This window comes from Eleutherodactylus coqui, chromosome 1, assembly GCF_035609145.1.
Source record: "Eleutherodactylus coqui strain aEleCoq1 chromosome 1, aEleCoq1.hap1, whole genome shotgun sequence".
NCBI lineage: Eukaryota > Metazoa > Chordata > Amphibia > Anura > Eleutherodactylidae > Eleutherodactylus > Eleutherodactylus coqui.
This window is the reverse complement of record NC_089837.1, coordinates 497,940,181-497,965,332: the sequence shown is the minus strand read 5'-3', so window position 1 is coordinate 497,965,332 and position 25,152 is coordinate 497,940,181. Positions and strand designations below refer to the sequence as shown.

General features: G+C 43.0%; 1 protein-coding gene across 3 annotated transcripts in view; it reads left to right on the top strand.

Annotated features, from left to right (window-relative positions):
• The window catches only part of FAT3 (FAT atypical cadherin 3), a 522,893-nt gene that overhangs the window by 356,812 nt on the left and 140,929 nt on the right, over positions 1-25,152 (top strand). For all 3 annotated transcript variants that reach the window (XM_066587016.1, XM_066587025.1, XM_066587006.1), the window contains 2 exons: positions 5,004-5,318; positions 6,983-7,193. In XM_066587016.1, coding sequence (XP_066443113.1) covers positions 5,004-5,318; positions 6,983-7,193 — 526 coding nt within the window. The remainder of the gene's footprint in view (positions 1-5,003; positions 5,319-6,982; positions 7,194-25,152) is intronic.

Sequence of the window (25,152 nt, the reverse complement as noted above, 5' to 3'; positions counted from 1 at the left end):
TGTATTCCCCTCTCCTCACATGTGTGGTGCTACTCCATTCATTTTCAATGGGACTGCTGGAGATACTTGTACTCTACTGTTTCCATCAGGCCCTCTGAAATGAGTGAAACAATGCAGAACATGGGTGGCCGCCACTCCTTTTAATCTCCATGTCACTGAGTGTGGGGTGGGTGCAGAGAGCCTACGGTGATGAGGGGACACAGGATCCTTGTTCTTGGGATCAGTGAGGCTCTCAGCAAGGAGGCCCCAACCAATCGCAAGTACCACCTCCACAGTACAACATAGTGCAGGGTTGGACCTCCAAATCAATGTTCAACCTTTCAAAAGGGTTTGACAACATGACTAAGGATAGAAACCAAACCATAGTCTTCAGAAGGCAAATAAAGGCTTTTTGGGGTATTTGGTCCTCATCAGTGTAGAGTACTGGTTGGCTGGGAGAGACACCGATGTTGTGCGTCTAGGGGAGTGGTAAATTTCCAAGTTGTCATAGGGAGTCTTATATAAGCCATACAATGCTCCCTGGAAAAACAATACAAATAGGGGATGGAAAAGTACCTTCAAAGTGACACCTATTGGAAGGTGACCTCTTTATAAGTCATTGTTCGACTTTGCAACAGACTTTGCCAATATGATAAGGATATAAAACAAACATTGTCCAGGCCTTTTGAAAGCTCGAAGATTGACTCATAGAAAAGTCACTTTCCAATTGGTGGCACGACTTATCCATTCCCGATTTGCATACTTTGTACCCAGGGAGCATTGCATGGCCTACAGTATATCCTCTCTACACCAACTTACCACACTCCTCAATGATAAACTTTACTCCACCAAACCCAAATTAGTTTTTTATTAGTTTTTGTTTTTACACTACATCATCTATATGCGGTATCTGCTTTACTACGATGCTGTACGATTCTCACAGTTGAACCTTTGATATGGGCCGTTGTTGTTGCACGACTTGAATCTCAGGAATCCTCTATATCATTGATTGCTGTGAGCAGCAATTGAACAATTTCAGGGAGATTGATTTCCCTTTGCTTATTTATGGTCTCCTGTCTGGATCAGGATATGAACTCCACGCTCGGGCCTTCAAGGTCTTGCGGTTGAGAGGGTTTTTATATATTTATTTTAGATAAAGGGCACGCGGTGTCATCTCCTGATACTGCCATAACTTGCAGTCAGCTGTCAGGCCGAGCATGACCTCAGTAGCTGAATAGTTTATCCCGAAGACGAGGACCCTGGGTTCTGCGGAGGAGACCAGCCAGACACGGCGCACTTCGCTACTTAATATTTTCTTGATCCTCTGTGTTTCAGAAATCCTTGTACCGTATTTTGGAATAAAAACACTGCTTCTTGAACTTTTTTGTCTAAAGTTATTGGTTAATAAATTCAAAAATTTTTTAAATTTCTATTTTTTTTTAAAGGTGATGGGGGGGGGGGATTTATCATCTGTTTTGCGCCTGTATTTTGTGCAATCTGCACTATTTTCAGTCTTTCCCCACTTGCATTAGATTTACATTTACTCCTATTTCTGGCAGTTTTGTGGATTGGGCATGGCTTATTTGGCACTCACTTTTCGGACACACTTGCCAATTTTTAAAAGCATTGCTAAATTTTTGTGCAAGCTCAATACAGTGCTGAAAAAGAAATCTGGTATCTTGGCTCAACTTTCCAGTAAAAGTCGTGAGGCAATAGGGTGAAATATCCAACTTCTCTTTTATTTAGGGAATTAAAACCCAGCAAAATATACGTATTTCGGGTGAACCCCCTTATCAGTCAAGCTGAGAAAAACATCACAATTGGGACTGTAGAGGTCGGACCGGGGATCGAGGCTGTGACATCAGGATACGCAGAAGTCCTCTCTGCTCCTGGTGTCACCAGTACTCTTGGGTCCATACTTCTACAGTCCAAAGCGTGATGTTCTTTCCAGCTTGTCTGATGAAGGGTTCACCCTGAAACGTGTATTTTTTTCCCAGTTTTTTTTCACTAAATAAAAGAGAAATTGGATATTTCATCCTATTGTCTCACGACTTTCATTGGAGAGTTGCCCTAAGATACCACATTATTTTCCACATATCTAGTCTACCCACCATTGGTAGGTCTTCCCCGCTGACAGTACTTCACCATCTACGTTCTGTAACCCTGCTCAAGGCTGTTTGAATCTTGGTCATACACCCGTGAGTCAAGCCTTGGATGCTTTTTGGGTTTACTCCACCCCCTAGTGCCAGTCTAGCATACGTTATGCAGGCCAATATTTCATGAAAGGCATAACTGAAGTTTACTTTTGCCATCGGGTGCTGGCGGGGAGCAGTGGGGGAGAGCGGGGAGGAACGGGGAGGAGATCTCTCTCTCACTCTCTCTCTCACTCTCTCCCCCCCCTGCTCCTCCCTGCTCACTCCCGCAATGCACCGCTCTCCCCACCGGTACCCGAATCTTTAGAGACGAGCGGGCAGGTACTCAAGTAGTTTGCCTTAGCGAGTACGCTCGCTCACCTCTAATTAAGATCCCATAGGAAATAAAGGGTGGTTTCTTACGGGGAATCGCCCAAAAATAGGACATGCAGCGATTTTTCAATCTCGCAGAATCGCTGCAAGAGAAAAATTACTCCTGTGAATAAACACATTTAAATCAATGTGTTATTAACACGCGCAAGTTTCATCCATATCGCTGCCGGTTGGAGCTCACTCGTGAAACTTGCCCATGTGAATGCCCCCTAATGCACACTGTGCACTTGTCTCTGATTGGCCAGTGCTGATCATGTGAGCAGCTATGGAAAATCGGGAAACAGATATAGTGCATTGGTGGTCTAACATTACCAATGCACTATGGGGGATTAGGTAGCCTTGGATGAAAACGGGACCTGGAATCAGTGGATCGAACAGACGGCAGAGAAGTACTGCAGGCGATATGCACCCTTTCCCCTTCCAATCCCGGGACAGAATTTTGTCCTGAAAGTGGAGGGTCCCGAAAATATTGTGCTCAAAGATGGACATTCCCTTTAAGCACATTACTGCAATCGTATTAGAAACACAGTTGATGAACCGAGTTGCACATCCTATTGATTTTTAGCAGTGTAGCGGGTTCAGAAGTAAGTCTGTAACAGCAGTGGGATTTTCGGCATTAAGTTCCAGCGGGGGAGACGATACAATGTGAAATCTAGCTTTTTGTGCAATAGACCATCCAGTGAGAGGGCTTTTTTATGCTGCAGTGAACCGCCGAGTTGATAAACAGCGCAGCAATCAATGTGTAATAATCAAAATTACCTGACTCAACAGTGTGGAAACCTGCCATCCCGACTCAGATAGTCTCACGGATGGAAGTGTCCAGATAAGGAGGTCAGTACACTCGATAAATCTCCGAGTAGCGAGAACAAGGAGAGGCTCTGATGTGTCTTGCCAAATCTTACAGGTCATTGAAATGCTTCATAGCATCTCATACCCTGATCAGTCTTCTCCGTTACCCATTGGTCCATACTGGGATAATCAGCGTTCTGCTAATTACATTTAGCCTTTTTTTTTTGGTGGCTTTGAAATATAGCTAAAAATTTGGTAGTTGGATCTGGTGACTGTCAAGACGTAGGAATCAGCTGGGAGTAATCTCCATTATGCAGTCTTTTTTGCATTATTTGACTCATTATAGGTACTTCATTACTAATAGCCTTGAATATGACAAGGTGCCACTAGGGAAATTGCTTCTGAGGGCCTAGCCACAAGTTATAGAGAACTGGTCCACTTTTCGTTACATAGAAAACCATAGTGATACAACTGACCAGATGAAGCGACCTGAGCAGGAGGTGGTGGTGTCTCGCGCCTGGCTAGCTTACCCACCATTTGCTGCTGTTCCGTCTCCCTTAGCAGTGTTTTCAATGCAGGGATTTCATATGGCCGATAGATTGTGCGTTCCTATTCATGTAGATGAAAGAAGGCCCCCAGATGGGCACTTCGCATAATAAATCATTCACTCTCTGGTTCCACATGTGGCATCAGTGGGAAAGCAAAGAACTATTTCAGGTAATATACCCCCTCCGGGCCTGGGACAGAATTCGTACTGAAACCGGAAGGTTGCTTTAATTGAAGAATTCTCTTTGGACATAAATAGTGGAGTTCAATTTGGGCATGAGGTGGGGGTGGGGGAATTGAGACTTCTATAAAGCAGACCAAATGTTAGGGATGGTTAGCCAGTAAGGGTATATGCTACATTTCCATGTACAGTAAAAAAAAAACATTTACACTGACAGATGATCTCTCAAAAGTCGCTCAAACAATAGTTTGAGTGACAGTTTTGAGTGATCATCTTTGCATAGTTTATAGGCGCTAAGTAGCTACTTAAGAGCTATTCAGGCGGAGCGGGACACCAACGCTATCACTCTGCGAACAATACAGCTGTTCTGCATAAGCAAACAGCTGTATTGTTCTCCGCGATTACAGCTTGCTTCCCACTGTGAACTACCAGCGGGACACGAGCTGAAAGAATCTTATCAACACTGCCGACTCTGATAACAGCCTGCACCACTGATAAGAGTTCCTTGCTCAATTCAAGTAAACTAGAATTGAACGATGAACGACTTGTGCACCAAAACTGCACCATGTCCATGCATTTGGATGCAACTGCTATCGCTCAAAAGATGGCTTTGAGTGAATTTTGAGCGAGAATTGTTGTGTCTAAATGTCCCTTAATGGTTCTTGCTAATATAACTCCCAGGTAGGTACATGTCTTCTAATGTGTATATGCACTTCAACACTGATCAACACTAGATCTGATCTAGCCCCCCTACTGCCAATGACCCACTGTTTCTACTTTGGGGTTCAGACGATTAGGATTACCCCTAAACTAACATTGTGATAAGTTTGATGTGTACTTAGATAAGGAAGGCTCTGAAGACCAACCAAATCTCATGAGTTCTTGTTGGACACTAATATCAATTTATAATCTAATTAAGATTCTTGGGGTGTTATATGATCAGCAATGACCTGTAATAAGTCATTTCCTCTGTTTATGTACAGGTAACAGTCAGTGATGGCGGTCCATCACCCAAGCACTCTACCGTCTGGGTGGTGGTTCAAGTCTTGGATGAGAACGATAACAAACCTCAATTCCCAGAAAAAGTTTATCAGATCAAACTTCCAGAGAGAGACCGTAAGAAACGAGGAGAACCCATCTACAGGGCGTTCGCTTTTGACAAGGATGAAGGTCCCAACGCCGAGATCTCTTACACGATTGTTGACGGCAACGAAGACGGCAAGTTCTTCATCGACCCCAAAACCGGCATGGTGTCTTCAAGGAAGCAGTTTTCAGCCGGGAGTTACGACATCTTAACAGTAAGAGTTCATTATCCATTCTTTTCACGTTGTTTAACAGTGAGCCAGAGAAGGTTATTTACAAGGCTAATGCAAAATCAAAACACTTCACTACCTACTTGTATTTTAAATTTGCAAGTGCAAGCGGCCAGTTCCCCCGGGAACCAGAAAGGCTAGAACAGCATGCTGCCATAAATGATACATTTGCCTTTAATTCAAAACAGATCTGTCGTACACCGCGCTCAACCGTTTAGACTAAAAACCAGAAATAGATATTTTAAAATTCATTGGAAACGTCTATTTTGATTTAGCCTCTTAGTTTTTCTCGTCTCATAATTCTGTCATTTTTTTTTTTCAGAAGACTACATTTTTCGTACATTTTTATGGAAAGTTGTCGTAATTAAATAAATGTTTATTCAAAAGGGCAAGCGGAGCCAGTATGTAGAAGAGATTACAACAAACTCTTGAGTGTAACTAATGATATAGCTGAAGTTTATGAAGATCTTGAGTGGAATCTTTGCACTTCTTCAAAAAGTTGTCTGGAGGCCCTGCAAGGAGGAGGACAGCTCTCCAGACATGGCTGTCTGAGTAATTACTTGTAATCCTCATTAAGGGGGTTGTATCACGATGAAACAGGATCTCCTGTTTATAAGATATGGGATAACTTTTAGAACGGTGGGGGTTTGATCACTGAGGCTGAGAACGGGGCTCCAATGTCTCTTGAGGTCAGGGCAACAGTAATTGCACATGCACATTGCCGCTCCATGTATTTCAATGAGACCACCAGAGATAGTCAAGCTCTCTAACTCACTTTTCCTGTGTTATTCCGCCTGGAAATGTATGACCAGATTAACTACTGGCTGTTACCATGGCCTGCCTTACCTATGTGCAACCTGTGCGGTTGCACAAGGTGCTAGCCACCAGTTTGTAGGGAGGCACCAGGCTTGTAGGCTGGGGACAATTACCCCTCCTAGGACCGCCTGGCCAGATGACCATCTTCCTCTGTAATGCATTGTCTTGTGGAGCTACATGAATCCTCTTCCTTCTGGCTTTGTCTCCTGCCCTCTAATATAAGGAGGTGCTTACTTATATCAATGTTACAATCACGCATAGAAAGTTTCATTTACTTCCGACAACTTCTTCTAAGGGACAGATTTTTTTTTTGACCAAGTGTTAACATTGATTTAGGCCTAGATTTTATCCATTTGGCAATATACAGTATATGTACTATCTATATGAACTTCCTGAAAATCTGATCTCCTGCACTCATCATGATTACTGGCTTATATAGTGAGGTCCACAATGGAGGACAACCATAAACATGTACGATGTGGGTGTGTTTATTCTACACTTGAGGTGTCCACTGTAATAAATGCTGCAATAGTTGGTAGAACTACTTCTAGTTGGTGGCTCAGTAATCAGCACTGTTGCCCTGCAGTGCAAGAGTCCCAGGTTCAAATCCCACTTAGGTCAACATCTGCATGGAGTTTTTATGTTCTCCCTGTGTTTGTATAGGTTCTCTCCAACACTCCAAAAACATACAAATAGGGGAATATAGATTGTGAGCCCCAATGGAGATAGAACCCAATATCAAGTTATGTAAAGTGCTACGTAATATGCATGCACTATGTAACTAAAAGGGGATTATTATCCTAGAAGAGGAGTCACACATATTTCTCTTTCAGATAAAGGCTGTAGACAATGGGCGCCCTCAGAAATCCTCCACCGCACGACTCCATATTGAATGGATAAAGAAGCCTCCACCTTCACTGACCACCCTCACTTTTGACGAACTCTTCTACAACTTCACAGTCATGGAAAGCGATAAAGTGACAGAGATTGTGGGGGTCGTCACCGTGCAGCCTTCCAACATCCCTCTCTGGTTTGATGTCGAAGGTAAGACCAAGTCAACTCAAGTTGACCTCAAATCCAACCACATCCATTCATTGCCTCCCTTTCTTCACCGGAGAACCGGCTAACTTCCTTTAGGGTATAGTCACACGATGGAATCCAGTGACAAGTTTTATGTATAGGTTTTATTTCTAACAAGCCACTCGGAAATGATCGGCTAGCCACAGATTTCTACCACCCCTATGTACATCTATACCCATAGATCAGCATGCGGATTTAACCCTTTTCATTAAACAATGGGATTTCACACAGATATGGCACAGAATCCGTGTCAAAAAATCACTTGCCGTATAGGACAGGGCATGGATGCCCATTGAAAGCAATTGGAGGCAGAATTGCTGTCAGTTTGACACGGAATTGCCGTAGAATCAACATCTGGAAGTGAAATGTCACTTCTCTGACATCCATGGGCCCAAACAAATCCACGCCATATAGTCTACAGCACAGACTCCCATTGTAAGTAATGAGATATGGGTCTGCCGTGGGTTTGACACAGAATGGGCACAGATTTCATGTCATATCTGTGGCAAAATTCTGCCATGTGAACATCCCCTTATTAATCTGTTTGGGGGCGTTCAGTCCAGTTTTTAAAGGGGTGTTCTGCTGAAAGTTATGGGGCAATAATATGTCATTTTGCAATATAATGTTATAACGTAATTCTTCTTGGTATCCAATGGTTACGTCCTGTATGCTCCACTCTTTTATGGTCACACATGTGCAGTGCCTTCACATTCTGTAAGGATGACACACTTTGTACATTTGTGAATGCTCACTCGTCAGTAACTGGCAGTGGGGCATTATGGGAGATGACGTTTTTGAACTCCCCAGCGGCCATATTAAATAACAATAAGGAAATCTGAAGCTAGCTGGAAAGCGGCGCTGGCGCAGGTCAGCAAGAAAGATACTCAAGTTCTGATTGATTACTTAAATGGATGTTTGAAATAATGGCAATAAGTGAAACTCGGGGAAATTTTGAACATTTTGCCTGGTCTACTGAATACCCCTTTAAATGACAACTAATTTTGCTAATGCTTTGTCTAACAAATTTCCTTAACCCCTTTATGACCAGCCTATTTTGTGCCTTTACCCCTTAAGGCCACAGAATGTAAGTTTATGTCCTGGCTTTGGGGTACTTAACACAGCAGGACGTAAGCATACGTCATGTGGATGGTGCAGGATCAGAAGCTGGAGCCGGCCTCCCACTGCAACAGCGGGGGTACATAAGGACAGCGATCCCCGCTGTTAACCCCCTACATGCCGCGATCTATGTAGATTGCGGCATGTAAAGGGTACATAGAGGGATCGTGCTCCATCTATGATGTCTATGGACCCCCGTAATGTAATTCCAGAGGGCCGATGGGTTGCCAATGTTTATTACCTAACCAGTGTATAATCACTAATTTGTGACCAGCCGCACGGTTTCCAGCTATCTCATATGCTTTGCTTTCGCTAATGTCTTATATCTTTCTAGTTTTTTTCTGTTCTCTGCTATTTTATGTCTTGTCAGATTTAATCCCCTAATTGGTGGTGCACTAATCTTGTCCTGTTTTACTTACTCTCTCTCTCTCTCTTCTCTTTCGCTGCCTTTCTCGCTGTCTCTTGCCTTTTCTGCTGACTGCCCTGCTGCAAGGTGGCAAGCATGCCCGAGAGATGTTCTATATTCTGCAGACAGCTTGTGGGCAGAACTGCTCATCGGAAGGTATTACCGCCGCAAAATACACTTTACTAAATTGCTGCTATCTGACGGAGACTGTTTTTCCTACTTCTTCCTTTCGGACCCATTTAAGTTGTGTTTTATAGAAATGTCTGAGACGTTCTACCAGTCTCTTCACAAAACGCTACATATTCCTTCTGTTAAGGGCTTTTTCTGAAAGTTGGTATCCAATTACTTTCCCTTTCATCTCTATCATTCCTCATTTTGTGACGGCGGATATCTATTCTCTGTAATCTCGTTTAAATGAAATTATTAGAATATTGTAACCATAATGAAGTCTGAGGGCTATAAACACCATGTCTTATATCTAAGAGAAAGAGCTTAATAGAAAGAATAGAGGTAAATCTTTAAAATAATTCAACTTTGTTAACCTATTAAGGGAAAGAAAGAAATTCTATAATCTGTTCAACTAATATTGTAAATGTACACAAGTGAAACAAAAAAGCAACAAAAAGTGTGTGTGTGTGTATATATATATATGCATACAGATAGCTCTCTCTCTCAATATATATATATATATATATATATATATATATATATACATTTCACTTATTTAATGTATGCACAGTATATACACTAAATGGCTACTTTATTAGAGCCCCCCCATCTAACAGCACATTGAACCTACTTTGGTCGTCTGGACCGCAGCGGTTCATCTTGGCACGCAGGCGTCTGTGAACAGGTATCAGAGCATCCAGGGAATGCCAACACTACATACTTCACACCATTGCTCCACCTCCGTCAGCCGTACAGGAAGGGGTCATTGAATCGTGCTACTTGCGCAAAACTTTGACCCTCCCATCAGCACGGTGCAACAGAAATCTGGATTCATCTGACCAGGTGATGTTTTTCTGCTGCTCAGTGATACAATTTTTGCGCTCTTTTACCCCACTGGAGTGTCACCTTTTTATTTCTCTAAGACACAGTGATGCTGGAACTAGTCATCTGTTGTTATAGCCGATTCGTGGTGAGAAAAGACGAATTGTGCATTTGGACACCCATAGTTGGAGTGCCAGCATTGTGTCCAGCTGCTGTTCACTTGACTACGCACTGCGTGTTTGTTAGAACAGTTCTTGACATCCTCCTCTGACCCCTTTCGGTGACAAGTTCTTTACTTCTACCGTATCCACTTTTTGCTGGATGTTTTGTTCGATGACGCCATTCTTGGTAGACTCCATACACCGTCGGATGACAAAACCCGGCAGTGACACTCCGGCCCCCGCTAGTCTAGCTCCGATGACCATTTAATTTGGATTCACACTGAAATCGATCCCCGTGACTTTAAGCTGCACTCCGGGGTGACGGGGATCATTTTCATACAGGGAAGCTCCATGTATGACAGGGCCAGTGACTCTAATAAAATGGCCCTTCGTTGCATACGATATATATGATCGGACCCACCTTAGGTAGCAGGGGATACGTTAGGAATGTCTCTAATAAAATGGCCATTTAGTGTATATTTTGAAATCTACTTAGATTTATTTATCTACTTTTTAATCAGGATTATTTTTTAGCGTACAAATTATTTTCATGGCGTCGTAAAATAAAGATGAAGTCCAATATTTTGGAATGGAAATACAAACTTCTTAACTGCTGAGTTATCACAATCATTATATTTTAATAGTAATTTTAATTTGTGGCCTCTGCAGAAAAACACACTAAATCCCTTAAGTGGCAGAACAACTTTAATATACCATTTTAATACAGCCAGTGTTTTTTTTCCGTTTTTTAATGCTTCGGGGGCTTCTGTCATAATCATTCCGCTGACCTGATTAGCAGAGAAGTTTTTAAGTTTGTGCCTGAAGAAAAATAAAATCATGAAGTAAATATCTAATATGAATCCATTGGAGCCACTCCAAATTTAATATCGGACGGTGGTTATGCAAATTGAATGGCGGCAAGGAATGAAATCTTCATGCACAGAATTCCAGAACTGAAAATGATTCAAGTCACTTGAACTTACCCTTAGTTTATACAGCAAAGCTCCTTCCAGCCAAAGCGCAGAACAAATAAGTTTCTTTAGAAATAACTACCATATAGACTCGAGTAGAAGCCGACCCGAATATAAGCCAAGGCACCTAAGTTTACCACAAAAAATGGGGAAAACTTAGTGACTCAAGTATAAGCCTAGGGTGGGCTTATACAAGAGGAGAAGGCGACTCCCCGCGGGGATTAAAGAATTCCCTGCCACATCTGTGGCAGAGGATCGCAAAGCTCTCCCATTGATTTCAATGGGGATGCCACTGCCGGCGGCCCCATTGCAAGCACTAGGATGTCAGCACCCCCGCAGTGATTTTCGGGGAAAGGCTTTAAATATAAGCCCTCCCTAAAAATCATCCCTAGCTGTAGTAAAAAATAAAAAGAATATATATACTCACCTGTCCCCCACTGCCAAGGCTCAGGTGCGTCTAGCCACTTGGGTCAGCCAATCAGACACAGCCCTTTCAGCAAGTGAGGATTTTAAATCCCCGCCTGCTAAAAGAACTTCATTACAGTGCTAGGATGACAAGCTGCAAGATGCGCCGAGCCCCGGCAGCAGCGGACAGATGAGTATATATATTTTTTACTACAGCTAGGGATGATTTTCAGGGAAGGGCTTATATTTAAAGCCCCTCCCCGAAAATCCCTGCAGGGATTGCCGGCAGACCATTGCTTTCAATAGGGCCACTGGCAACAGCAATGGTGCATGGGACCCTCACTCGAGTATAAGCCGAGGGGGGCTTTTTCAGCATAAAAAATGTGCTGAAAATTCGGCTTATACTCGAGTATATACAGTATATATTTTAGATATAGATTGTCCGAACTCAGTGATTTTGCAGGGGCTGGATAAATATCTAATATATGTAAGCTGGCCTCTCAACTCTCTTCCATCAGAAGATGTCGGGGTAGGTAAGGATCAGGCAGTTGCATTTCAACTTCCTGATCCTTTTATTTTTGGGAGACAAGCTACTGTCCTAGGTGTCTGGCTTTTGCGTTCTCCCCTCACTACAAATCCACACTAGGCTTAATCGAGCATGGATGTGTATGGAGAGATCAAGAAAAGATAGGTATCGGCTCAGCATGCCCTAGATCAGATCAGGACAACTAATGATTTTTAAATGGCTGTAGGATGAACCGCCAGGGATTGAGCAGATACCCTAAATAATAGTGTTGAGCAAACCAAGAGAGTCGAACCCTGTTTTGGCTCGAACTTCGCTAAAAGTTCGGTGAACACAAATGCAAACCACTAACATTCCATTCCTTTCCTTTCCCTTCCTCCTTTCCTATGTCTTTCCTTCCTTCCCTCTTTCTTCTGTTATACAGGGCTTTCATGGTCCTTAGACAGTGTTGTACACAAGTTCTAGGAGTATTGGTGAATTTCAGGTTCAGTTCGAACTAATTTGAAGCAAACTTTCTGCTGAAATTCGGCCAACAGGCCGAACAAAACTTTTCTCATCACTACCCAAAAGCATATGAGACTGCATCTTCTCTTGAAGTTGACCTATTGTATCCAATACTTACTTTGTTCAAAAGCCGCTGATCATAGAGCAACAGTCCGATAAAAACCGTGGCTAACATCCAATGTCTGACATCGGCTTTTGACAAGGAAGGTCTAGCCCTTGTATTGTTCCTGTCACCTAAGTGGTGAACGTTTGACCCTTGAATGTAGAACGAATCGTGCAATCTCCATTCTTGGAAGATGGATATGTATGTGTTCACAAGAAAGGACATGGTGTATAGAAGATGGGTTTGTAATATAAGGGGATTTGAGTCATTGGGAACATACTGATACTGTAGTAAGGCCAACAACTAGGAATGTATTTCAAGCTGCATCAAAGTTGCCTTCAAATAGACCTTTCTTTCTTGAAGAAGCTCTCCAAACCTGGCTTAGGGGGGTCCACTTATATTCCTTCCCATTGTCTGTTAGCTAATTGGAAGATCCAAAAATCCAGACGCTAATATGTTGTAATAGCTCATACCAATCTTACATCATCTTACCATCTCATCTTGTCCAAATTTCACATTTCATGTTTTGAAGAGCCTGGGCCATTTTCCAAGGCGCCGTGTGATTTAATTATGGGGAAATACAGTGAGAACCTGAAAGCTGGGACAAATGCATTTTGCTGTATGTGGAGTTTACTTTGATCACATTATCCCCTTAATTTGAAGGCGAATATGAGAAACTGACATTTTTTTTTCTTCAAATGTGACCTAGATATGGAGGCAGTATATCAAGAAATAATGCAAACTGTGGAAAGTGAGTGGAAGATTTAATAAAAGTTTGGAACTCAAAACATAAGGAGAAAAGCTATGAGGGGCTTCGCTTAGATTTAGCTATTAGACTCATAATAATAATATTTAGGGCTCCTGTCCACGGGCGATACTGCATTGCGTTACTCATGGCGATAATCCGGCCGCGGGTAACGCAGTGCATGCTTTTCATAGCGTTGCTATGTTCCTTAATTTTTTTTTCGGACGACGTTCACCTTGCGGGGTAAATGCGTTACTTTGATAGATCGGACTTTTATGGACGCAGCGATACCAAATATGTATTTTTGTTTTATGATTTTGACTCTTTTATTTAGTCCAACCAATGACCTGTAAAAACCCAGTTCATTAATTACAATTTACTGGTGGATGCGCCACAGTGTTTCTGCCATGTGGAAACATCCCCTATATGTTACATAAACCTACCCTTATAGTGTTCAGTCGGCAGAAGGTGTGTAACAGGGATTGTGAAATAGTTGTACAATCACTTTTGTTATTCTTTTATTAAGCAAGGCTAATGGCGAGCCGACTGGACTAATTGTATAGGCAGATTTCCAAAAAATACAATACAAGGGCAGCTGGATTACATTATTCCCCATAACTGGAAAACCTTACACGGCAGGAAAAAACGGATGTCATACTTGAATTCAGCGCACTAAGTTACTATGAGCCGCCTATCTGCTCATCGGTTACAAAAATTGTGTTGCACAGTGTTATAGAGGAATTTTGTCAGATCAGTAGCAGAACATAGAGTATGAATAAGGAGGTAGATAGAGATTCAGGGGGACATATATGGAGGTGCAGCACTGTGGGGAGCTTTATGGATGAGAGTGATGAGTTTTCTATTGTATCCTATAGCTGGCAGGCATTGGTGCAGTGACTGGCACATGGTAAAGTTGGACAGAAAGATGGGACAGGCTGCTGCATTCAGGATAAATTGGAGAGGGGAGAGTTTAGTGACATAAAGACCGATTAATATAGAGTTACAGTAGTCAAGATGGGAATGGGTCAGGGCAACAATAAGTGTTGTATTTCTACAGTAAAAAAAGACAGATTCTCAAACTGTTTTTGAGGTGCAGATGATGCAAGTGATTGAATATAGATAATAAGTGAAAGATTAGAGTAAAATATGTCGCCAAAGTGGCGAATGTGCTTCCTAGGAGTAATGGCGGCACCACACACTGAAATGGAAATATCAGATTGCACTGGCCTCTATGCTATTCCAACATTACCTAGGGCTCGATATAGCTTTTTTTTCCATGGCCAAGAAAAATTGCATAGATGGCTTGGATCTATGCAGTGAATTAGCTTTAAGGGATGGCAAAGGTATCAGTCGCATATAGACACTGGTACATGGGGGGGCCTAAAGATCCATCAATGAGAAGATACCAGTAGTATAAATGGCACATGGTAGGTGAGGGGCTTTGTTACAGATTTTAAGGTTATTCCTCTAGACCACGGTTGGTGGTGCTATTGGCCTGATGGGTTAAGTTCTCCTTATTGTACTTCGCATACAGTAAATATAACGTTCACAGCTTCCAACTCTTAAGTTCACATTCTTGGACAGGCCACAATTTCATCTCGTAAATCAAGTCCTCTGACAGCTCCAATGTGTTTATTTCATTCTGTTCCTTATTCCTCCTAATCCAACTAGATTTTTATCGAAAGTCTATGAACACACATTAAATATGTGCCTATGCTGCAAGCCGTAATTTCCACTTTCCCTCTAAAAACTGTTCTCCCAGCAGATCATTGCCAACAAAGAGAAACTTGGTGGCTGGGAGCTTTTATAACCTACCATGCAGAAAATAAGCACAGTTCAATCTTGCATTTTATAGCCTGTCAGACCAGATGTTCTCTGCAATTTTTAGTAAAAATTGTTCTGTTTTCGAAGCACGGCTCAGAATTATAGAATTCTTTCCTGAACAAGCGTAACCCATATTTATGTATGTATTATATAACTCGGAGCAGTAGGGAACGGCATTGCCTCTCCCAGCACCTTATTTATAATTTATTGGACAGACTTTTTTGTTCATAATTTATTGGCACATATTAATGCGTTTCCTGTCTTACATATACTATGCAAATGTTAATCCTTTGAAAGTAGTAGGGGGGAAAGGCTCAACTCCATCGTTGCTGGTGGACTGGTTTTGCCTATAGATACTCTATAGCTGTCTTTTCTAATAAACAGGGTTAATATTGCAGTGGTGTAAGGTCTCAGTCATACACTTCGCTGGGCTGCTCCAAATGAAGTTCTTTGACCGATCATCTTAAACCAACTCCAGGTATGTATGGGCCCTCAAGCGACACAGTTGAAGTAACCCCTCTATCAACCCAAGAGTCGGGCTTGTTTATTAAAATCTCAGTAGGCCTCCCAAGCCTACCTTGCCCTCGTGCCTGTTCAGGTTTGCCAACTCCTGACACTGACCTTACATTTGAAGAACTGAACACTGTATCTCCCTATTCCTCTATTGAGGTATCTATTTTATGTCTCCTCTGCCAGCGTGGCACTTATGCAAGATCAAAGTAGATCAGAGTCCACTCATTGGCATTGGATACTGGTTCAAGAATAGCCTATCACAGGATTTACTGGGCTGCAGGTACTAAGGAAGAATAGCAGGTGATGACAACATCTTTGAACCAACGATTTTAATGTGGTTCAGTATAGAATACTGTGGCTTTGTCGCACTAGTATAACTTCAATGTGGTTCAGCACCTTCGCCAGATACCTGATATAATGGCTGTCACGTTGTCGTCAGCAAATCACTGGTATAGTTGCTCTTGGTAGCCAAACAGAACTCTTGTTCTGTCATCTCCAATAGTCCTCATAGGAACCCTCAACCTCACAACAAACTTGCAGCCCTCGGGTAACACACTGAGCACCTTTCTGCCCATAGTATTTTATTAGTTTTTACTTCCATGCAAAGTCAAAAGTTTATTTATAAAGTGGCTATTTTCTATGAGGACTGAAGTTGATTTTTCTGTAATTCCCCTCAAAATCCCCTGAATTTTATTGCCTAAAGGGGTTGTGCCAAGATGCACAACCTGCCCCAGAATTCACGGAGAACAGCTGACCTCCCCAGGTCCCGCTCTCGGCACCCCCAGTAATTGGTTGATTCTGCCAGGGGATGTCATGGCCACCAACAAATTTCCCCAGAAGGCTAAATGTAGTATTACAGGACCGCCGTTCACAATAATGGTCGTGGGTTTAATAACAGGATGGCAGAGAGTCCACAGAACAGGAGACGCTTTTATTTACTTGGATATAGAGGGGGGCCCTGAGCAGGGAACCCCAGTTTGACATTTATTAGAGCATAGGAACGGGGGATGACGTATTGGCACAACCCCTTTAAAAGAGTTATCTCCCTAACTTTAAAAAGGTTTTAAAAGAAAAAAAAAAAACTATCTACCTACTAGGTCTGCTCTGAAATAAAAAATAACATATATTCACCTCTCCATTGCCCCCCAGGTCACAGCTGAATGGCTCCTAAAGCCTCAGTGCTGGCTTTAAGGTGTATGAACTTGCAGAAATAGGTGACCAATGTGGTCAATCAGAGGCTGCAACATCACCTTCCCAAACTCCTAGCATTATGGTCCCCAGGATGTGAGCACTGACGCCAAGAGTTCCAACGGTCTGATTGGCTACAATGGTCACTTGACTTTCGCCTGTCTGTACAACAGAAAGCCGGCATCAGAACTATGAGAACCATTCACCGGAGTCTACAGGGGCTGAGGAGAGAGGAGTATATGCTATTTTTTATTTTAGGACGGGCCCAGCGCCTGTGATTTTTTTTGTTATGACGATAAAACCCTTGTAAGGGCTCACACCCACTAGCACTTTTTTCTCCACTGCGCTGCGAGAGTAAAGGAGTAGTCTCGCAGCGCAGTGCAAGAAAAAAAACGGCATCACGCTGGGATATCGCCAGTCTTATAATGGGGCTAGCGGCAGCAGCGCTAGCCCCATTGAAAAGAAATGGAGAATGCTGCGGACTTCTGCCACAGCTGTCACAGCTGTGGCAGGAGTTTCCTTCATCCCCGCGGGGATAAAGGAATCCTCTGCCACAGCTGTGGCAGAAGTCCGCGGCAAGCTATCCCATTGCATTCAATGGGATCGGCACTGCTGCCGATCCCATTGAAAGCACTGCTTTCTGGCAAGCCCCACAGTATGATTATCAGGGAAGGGCTTGAACTATAAACCCTTCCCTGATAATCATCAATAAGTGGTAAAAAAAATAATTACTCACCTCTCCGCTGCTCAGACGCGTCCACCGGCTGGCTCCCCTGCACTGCTGTTAAGCTCTCTCAGCAGGCTGGGATTTAAAAATCCCCGCCTCCTGAAAGGGCTGTGCTGATTGGCTGAGGGCTCAGCCAATAGCAGCTAGTGCTTAGCTATTGGCTGAGTGCTCAGCCAATGACAGATAGCCCTTAGTTATTCATTCATGAATGGGGCCAGCTGTGGCAGAAGTCCGCGGCATTCTCCCTATGTTTTCAATTGGGCTAGCGTGCTGCCGCTGGCCCCATTGAAAGCACTAGCAATATGCCGGTTGTATTTCGGCGTCTTTCTTGCGCTGCAAGGCGAGAGTTTTCCCGTGCTCTCGCAGCGCAAGAAAGAAAATATTGCCAGTGGGTGTCCACCCTAAAGGGGATATGAGAATTATAGAGGGGGGGGGGGGGGGTTCTGTGGGGACTACTCTCAATCACAGAGAAGGATGGTGGTCTGGGCCTATCTAGTTGTATCCTCTGCAACAGAAAAAGGTCGTTCCATCATTTTTAAACTCAAAAATTTTGATCTAAAAATAAGATTTAGATATTTGCATTAAAATTAGTATCATCCAGGCAACGGAGTCATTTTGCTACAGTACTACATGTATTTTGTATATCATCTCCCATCACCGCACATAGCCAAAAGTTCTGCAGGGAAGTCTTAAGGTAACTTTTATTTAGCAAGTGCCAAAATAATGTGAGAGATGAATCCATTTGCAGCCGGCCGCACCTTAAGCTTTCGCGTTTCATCTCCGGCTCCGCCATTGAAATTTTTATGCTTATTTTATTTTTCTCTTCTAATTAACAGAACAAAGTATTCTCTTTGAAAAATGCTATCCTCTCCCAAGGCTTTCAATTAAAGCTTTTTCCTTGAAACTCCATTCTTCAAACGATTTTACAGTCAATTTTTTTGCATCGTTTCCCAAGCAAATCAATTAAAACGTTAATTGTAAGATGCCACGTCTCTTTAGCATAAAGTGTGAAAAAAAAGCATGAAATCTTCCAGTCGTTCCAGGCTACCTTGGTATCTCTACCTCCGAAATGAAATGTCAAGGACAATTATGGGCTTGCTACAAAATGATGACAACATTGAAGGTGGCGCTCGTGGTATGATTAGGATAGAAACAAAATAGAAGACATTTCAAACCAAAATATCCGTAAAAATGTTTCTGGGCCATTTCGAAAAAAAAAGTTCCATTCACTGCAGAAGTAGCTTTCATGGCTTCTTAAAGTGGTTCTGTCTGTTTCTTAGAGAGAATTCTTGACAACAAAGTTTCCCCCTATTGGAATCTCTTAGCCTCTATTCATACCGGTCAGTTCTATTAGGCTGAGTTGGTAAGCCCTTGGCCTTGAACCCTTCCTCCTCTAATCTAGAAATGCATTCTATCATCCTAAGATGTGTTTTCTTAGGGTGCACAGCCATTTTGTTGAATTTCTGCACAACGCCTTAAAGGAGTAATGGCAGCCATATTGGTTGTCACCTGCTTTATCGGAAATGGTTGAAAGTAATTATTAATGACTTGACTGAAGAACACAACTTTGTAGGCAAAACTGTCTTCAAACTAGTTTGAAGTAATCAAAAATCCTCCACAGTATTGCTATCCTGACTCTACATCATGCTACTACACTGTCCTACAAAGAGTAATGAAGACCTGAGAATCAAAAGTAGTATTTATTTCTATATGTTAAGACTTAGTTGGGCTCCTTTGGCCCCAATGACATTGCATAGTCTCCGTGGCATACTTTCTACTAACATCTGATGCACTTCAGCTGGTGTCTCCCTCCATTTAACCTGTATACTTTGGTTAGTTCTCTCAAAGAAGATACATTGCCCACTCTACAATGGTGCAAGGAGCATCATCATTGGACAGTTGAGCAATGGAAGAACATTCTCCGGAGTGACAAATCACACTACTCCACATCAGATGAACGTATCTGGGAGTAGAGGATTCTGGGAAATACCTTAAGTTAAGTATGACGGAGGTTTTATTATGGTCTGGGAATGTTTTATGTAGCATGGTCTCAGTCCATTGGTTGTAGTGGAAAGAACTATGAACCTTCACATCCTGGACAATAAAGTGCTGCCGAAAATGTGGCAATATTCTTGTAATGTCAGTAATCCTTCCAACAAGCCAGCGTACCTTGTCACAGATCCAATCCTGTTTTACATTGGTTTGAGGATATGGATGTTCCTGAACTTACTGAACATCTTTGGGATGAACTCTAATGTTGGGTTAGGAAATAAGAACAGTGGCCATCTTTTTGAGAGACTTCACCAGATGTTTGCAGGATAGATGGAGGGAAATACCAGCTGAAGTCTATCAGATGTTAGTAGATGGTATACTATGGAAGAGTATTGCCCCTTTAAGGTCACTTTCACTCATTTTAATGATTTTTTGAATGATAATAATCATTATGTCTAAATGCAGAATATTCAATGTCAATGGGGCCAAAGGAGCCACACTAAGTATTAACATAGGATAACCGTTCTTTTGATTCTTGCTATATATATTATGAAAGTAAAGCCGGCTGCACAAGAACGGATTTGCAAAGCGGAATCTGCGGTCACCATCTGCACTGCAGATCCGCAGCAAATCCCATCCATAGCATGCTATGGGAAATCGATTCTTCATGCACACTTGTGAAACAAATTGCAGTTTCTGCGCGTGGAGAAAAGAATCGCAGCATGCTCCATGTGTATGCGGATTCCGCAAGGACGGCTTCTATTAAAGTCAGTGGGAGCCGTCAGATTCGCGGCCCATCCGCAATTGACTTTGCGGGCAGGTCGCTGATTCTGCATCATTGCCTAGCGATGGCGTGGGAAAAATAAACATTTTTTAATAATCCGTACTGCGCATGTCCAGCGGTAAGCCGTCCAGACAATCCGCAGTACAGAAGAAGAAGATTAATGACAGCTACTCGGGGTCGCCGGCCGCGATCAAGGATGGATGCAATTGTGGGATCCCTCATGTGGAATCTGACCCGTTCATGTGCAGGGAGCCTTGGAGTGACTTTAGAACCTACAAAAGGCTCCCTCTCCGGAGGGGTCTCCACATTAGACTCTAGTCCCTGTTGTGTTGCAAGAAGCAAGAAGCACTAGAATGTGCTGCAATGAAGATGTCTTGACAGGAGCCATTGCTCGGAAGAGGTCCCATTTTATTCTTATAATAAAACTCTTCTCTCTTTCTCTTCCACAATTAGGGAGTCCGATATATACCAGTATGTACTTCTGTACAGCCGCTCTTGATCTCAATAGATTTGAAACTCCCTCATTGCCCTAAGAACATCTAATAATGGTTCCCCATACCACGTTTGGTAGAAAATGAGGGTAGGAACTGGAGACATTATGAGTATTATTGTATTTACTCTAAACTTTCAATCTTGTCCTCCCATCCTTGGCCTCTTACTTGACCCCATTGTGTTAGCTACTTCCCTTCTCCATCTTTAGATTCCCTCTTGAACATTGTGGTTCCTCCTTTTTTTCTGTAGCAGCAACATACTCATTAGCTACGGTACTCATCAACTCTAAGGCCCCTTTAACAATGGAGAGGAGCCCCCCCTTAGCTACTAGACCCGAGGCCTACATCTGTGATAGTTATATCCTGGGGCTTCTTAGTAGTACTCAATAGGATGGATTTACTATTGAAAATGTACCAGTTTTGCGGCACAAATTATACTGTCTTGAGGCCTTCCATATCTCAGCAAAACAATGCTAAACTGCATCCATCACAACAGCATGGCTTCCCAGAAAAAGAGTCCGGGTGCTGAAGGCCACCTGCAGTCCAGACCGTTCACCAATAGAGAACATTTGGCCCATTATGAAAGGAAAAATCTGACGAAGGCGACCCAGGAATGTAGAGCAGCTAGAGTCCTACATCAGACAAGAATGGGACAACATTCATCTCCAAAAACTCCAGCAATTGGTCTCCTCATTTCACAGATGTTTACAGACTGTTGTAGGAAGAAGAGGGGATGCTACACAATGATAGACACGGCCCTGGCCAAACTTTTGTGAGATGTGTTGCTGCCATCAATTTCCAAATGAGTTTTTTTTTAATTTTAAATTAAATGGAACCATGTCTCCCTTCCACCTTCTGATATCTTCTGTCTTCTACTGTGAATAATATATAGTTATCTAATCATTGCATTCTATTTTTGTTAACATTTATGTACATTTTACACAGCGTCCCATCTTTCTTTGGAATTGGGGCTGTAATAATTAGTTAGTACATCTAGATTAGATCTCCTATTACACAGGATTAGTAAATCTGCTCTAATGGTTGTCAACAGACAAAAAGTTGCATCCATGGGGTAAGATAGAAGTTGCAGCGTGAGCCTGGCACTATCATGGCACTGTGCAGTCCTATCTTAAAAAAAATAATGTTGGAAGTACCTGGTCAATATTATTGGGGTCGAAGAAAATGGTCTGTTTTATTTCCCCAGACATTACACTCATCTTGGGTCTAGTATTGCAGATTATGCAAAGACCTAAATGCGGGCATGGAAATCTGTTCATGCCGGCTAAAGGCAGCGACCACATTAGCTTCAATGCTCAGTAAACTGTAAGACAGAAGCTCAGCTTGCAGCACCTGAGTCCCAATGCAAAGCCTGTGACTGGACCGCCCATCTGCTATGTGCCAGTTATAATACTGGATGCTTTTTATGTTCGGGCAATGGAGTTTTTGGGCACTATACGTCCGGAGGGACTGTTGCCTCAGCACCACCTATGGCTATGCCCCAGTTAATAATCATTCATTAGGGTGTTTGCTGGACTTTAATAGAGTTCCCCTTTAATAGTATTTATGTGGAATGCAATCAGCAAAGTCCCTGGATAGGTCCTCCATGACCTTAGGTAGTCTCCTTTTTGCATACAGTTCCATGTGGCTGGCACAAGCTATTACGCAACGGGTATGTTACCACAATACAGGTGAATTGCCTAACAGCACCTGAACATTTCGAAACTGCCAATGCTTCAACTGCTAAACTTTTACTTTACACCTTCTGTTCATTAACAAATCCATCTTTTGAGCTCAGTGTCCTTCATCGGTGGAGTAAGTACTACAGCCGTCCTTCCACCTGTTCAAACTGGATCCCAGAAGCCATTAGCTCCGAGAACACCATAAAATTCTATGCGCTCTCCACAAAGCCCATATGTCAGCTTCCTCTGCTGTGGCTTTCAAAGCAGCAATGAGGCAATTATGATTAAAGGACTAAAGTTTGGGAAACTCCATAAACTTTACTACTAGTGAAGTAAGTTTTCTCCTACTTCTGCAGCCCGTAAACGAGCGACACGTTAGATGAGGGAACTCTTTCATCTGCATCGGTTTAATGTGTTCGGCAGAATGAAATATAATTATTTTATGAGATTAATCTGCATAATTTTGATTAGATCTGTGTTTTCCTTTCCTTCTTTTGTTCCTACGTAATTATTATTTAGACTGGTAATTAGAGACTCGCTGAATCCAGTAATCAAGAGTTGGGTTTGACTCATTCCTTGACATTATAGAAAATAGTCTTTAATATCGAAGACAGATCTTTACCTAGGAGAAGGGGCCTTGCTTTAGGGGTCCAAGGATCATCAAGAGCCACTGGAGAACTTACAGGTTGACGATTGGAGGACAAGCATAAAAAATAGACATTCCTCGCTAATCAGTGCAACTGTAATTAGTTGATCAGAGGGGGTGATGGGAACCCAGAAGGGGGACATACATTAAGGCTAGGTGTACACTAGCGTATTTTCTGGCCACATGCTGCCCGTGTAATTCCATGGACAGACCACAGCCCCATTATAATCTATGAGGCTATGCCTGTGGACATTTTTTCACACAGACTATGGAATGTCCTGTTTTGGTTCACTGTTGAAAAATAGGATATGCCAATGCATGTGAATGTGCCATGTCTGTGGATGTCTGATGCAAGTTGCGCCAAGTCTCTTGGGTGCAACTCGCAGTTACGGCTAGAGCGCATCTGGCCAAGGGAACCTTTTAATTCTTTATCTCCTACATTCTCATTTAAATGAATGGAGCTGTAGTGCGGAAGTACAACCAGAGCTCCACTTATGCAGACACCCCTTTTCTCGGCATTGGTGGGGTCCCAAAGGTGCCTGTATAAATAAAGCAGCGGTTGCATGTGTGTGCTGCCATTACATTCATTTCAGTGGAAGCACCAGAGACCGCAAAGTTCAAGCACTCTCCAATGCTCCAATTAAAATAGATGGAATGCTGGTGTGAAAGCTCAACCCCACTCCATTTAATGCGCGAACCATTGGGACCTCCATTCTTGGGATTGGTTGGACCCCCATTGATCAGAATGTTACCCACTATCCTTTGGATATTGGACAACTATCTATCTTGGCACAACCCCTTTACGTAGCAGAAGGTGGACTTAGGGTCCTTATATATGTACCAATTTTCATTGGCACTTATTTTTCTTACATGGATCAAAATTTGCTGGTATGTAGACAAACAATTTTTACTTCAATCATTTGTCCCCATACAGGGTTGCAACCTTTCTTGCCAGAAAATATCTGCCAGTATAAAATGTGGCGTGACCGGGGGTGTGGCTTAGCACAACATATAATATTATTTCTGTTATTCCTGTGGCCCCAGTAGTAATTGTGCCCCCTCTCAGTGGCCCATATAGTAATTGTGCCCCCCTTCAATGACTCCAGTAGTAATAGCAGCTCCTCTCAGGGGCTCCAGAAGTAATAGTGCCCCCCCCCCCCTTAGTGGCCACAATAGTAGTAGTACACCCCCTTAGTGTGGTAATAGTGTGGCCACCCAATAGTAATAATGAGCCCACCTTAGTGTCCCTAAGTGTGCCCTGCCATCCCCCCCTTGAACTACAACCATGGCAGCGAGTAATTTACCCATAAAGCAGGTCCAGTCCAGTCGCCGCTGTAGCTGCTGTGTACACAAAACCTGCTTTCCTTCATCTTCTTTCCTGTACAGTATGCACTGAAGCCGGGAAAAGAAGTAGTGTCTACGTACAGCAGCCATGGTGGCAGGACTCAGTCAGTAAACTACTTGGTGCCATTGTTGCTCACGGCCATAATGTGGGCGGAGTGACAACACGGGGGTTACATATGACGCCAAACGGTCACTTCTCATCTTTATCTTCACTTTATTCACACAATCTTTAACAGCAACATAAACGACTGGGTCTCCAGATAAATAATAAATGATTGCAACAACAAAAGTCTCTGTTCAAGTTTTTAGCCTTTATAGTCCGTAGGGCAAGCAGGTAAATCCTCAGCTGAGGAGACCATATAAGTCCATAGAGTCTCACAGACCTGTGAATGTCCAGAGCGCAGCTGGTCCTCAGTCTGTTGTGCCTTCAGACCCTTAGTCCCAGGGCAGGCGTACTTCAGGGGTCCTGCTATCTCTCGCAGCGCCTTGTGCACAGCGCCTCTCCGCTCACAAAGGGAATCACCGAAGCCTGGATCTCCCAAACACACACCTCTCCTAGGTGTGGAGGTGAGGGGCGTCTCCCTCTCCACCTCTGGCCTTCTTAGTCACACACTGGGCCTAGCAGCCCCAGCTCCACTGAGCTGTCACACTGTCTCTGGTGTTGAGGTGAGGGGCGTCTCCCTGTCCACCTCTCCAGAGCTGTCACTCTGGGCCTGGCAGCCCTGCACTCTCTTGCTGCAGTGGGAACAACCCTTTTTTATAGCACTGACCACACCTGTGGGTGTTTTCCTTCTTACTTCAGGCATCAGAC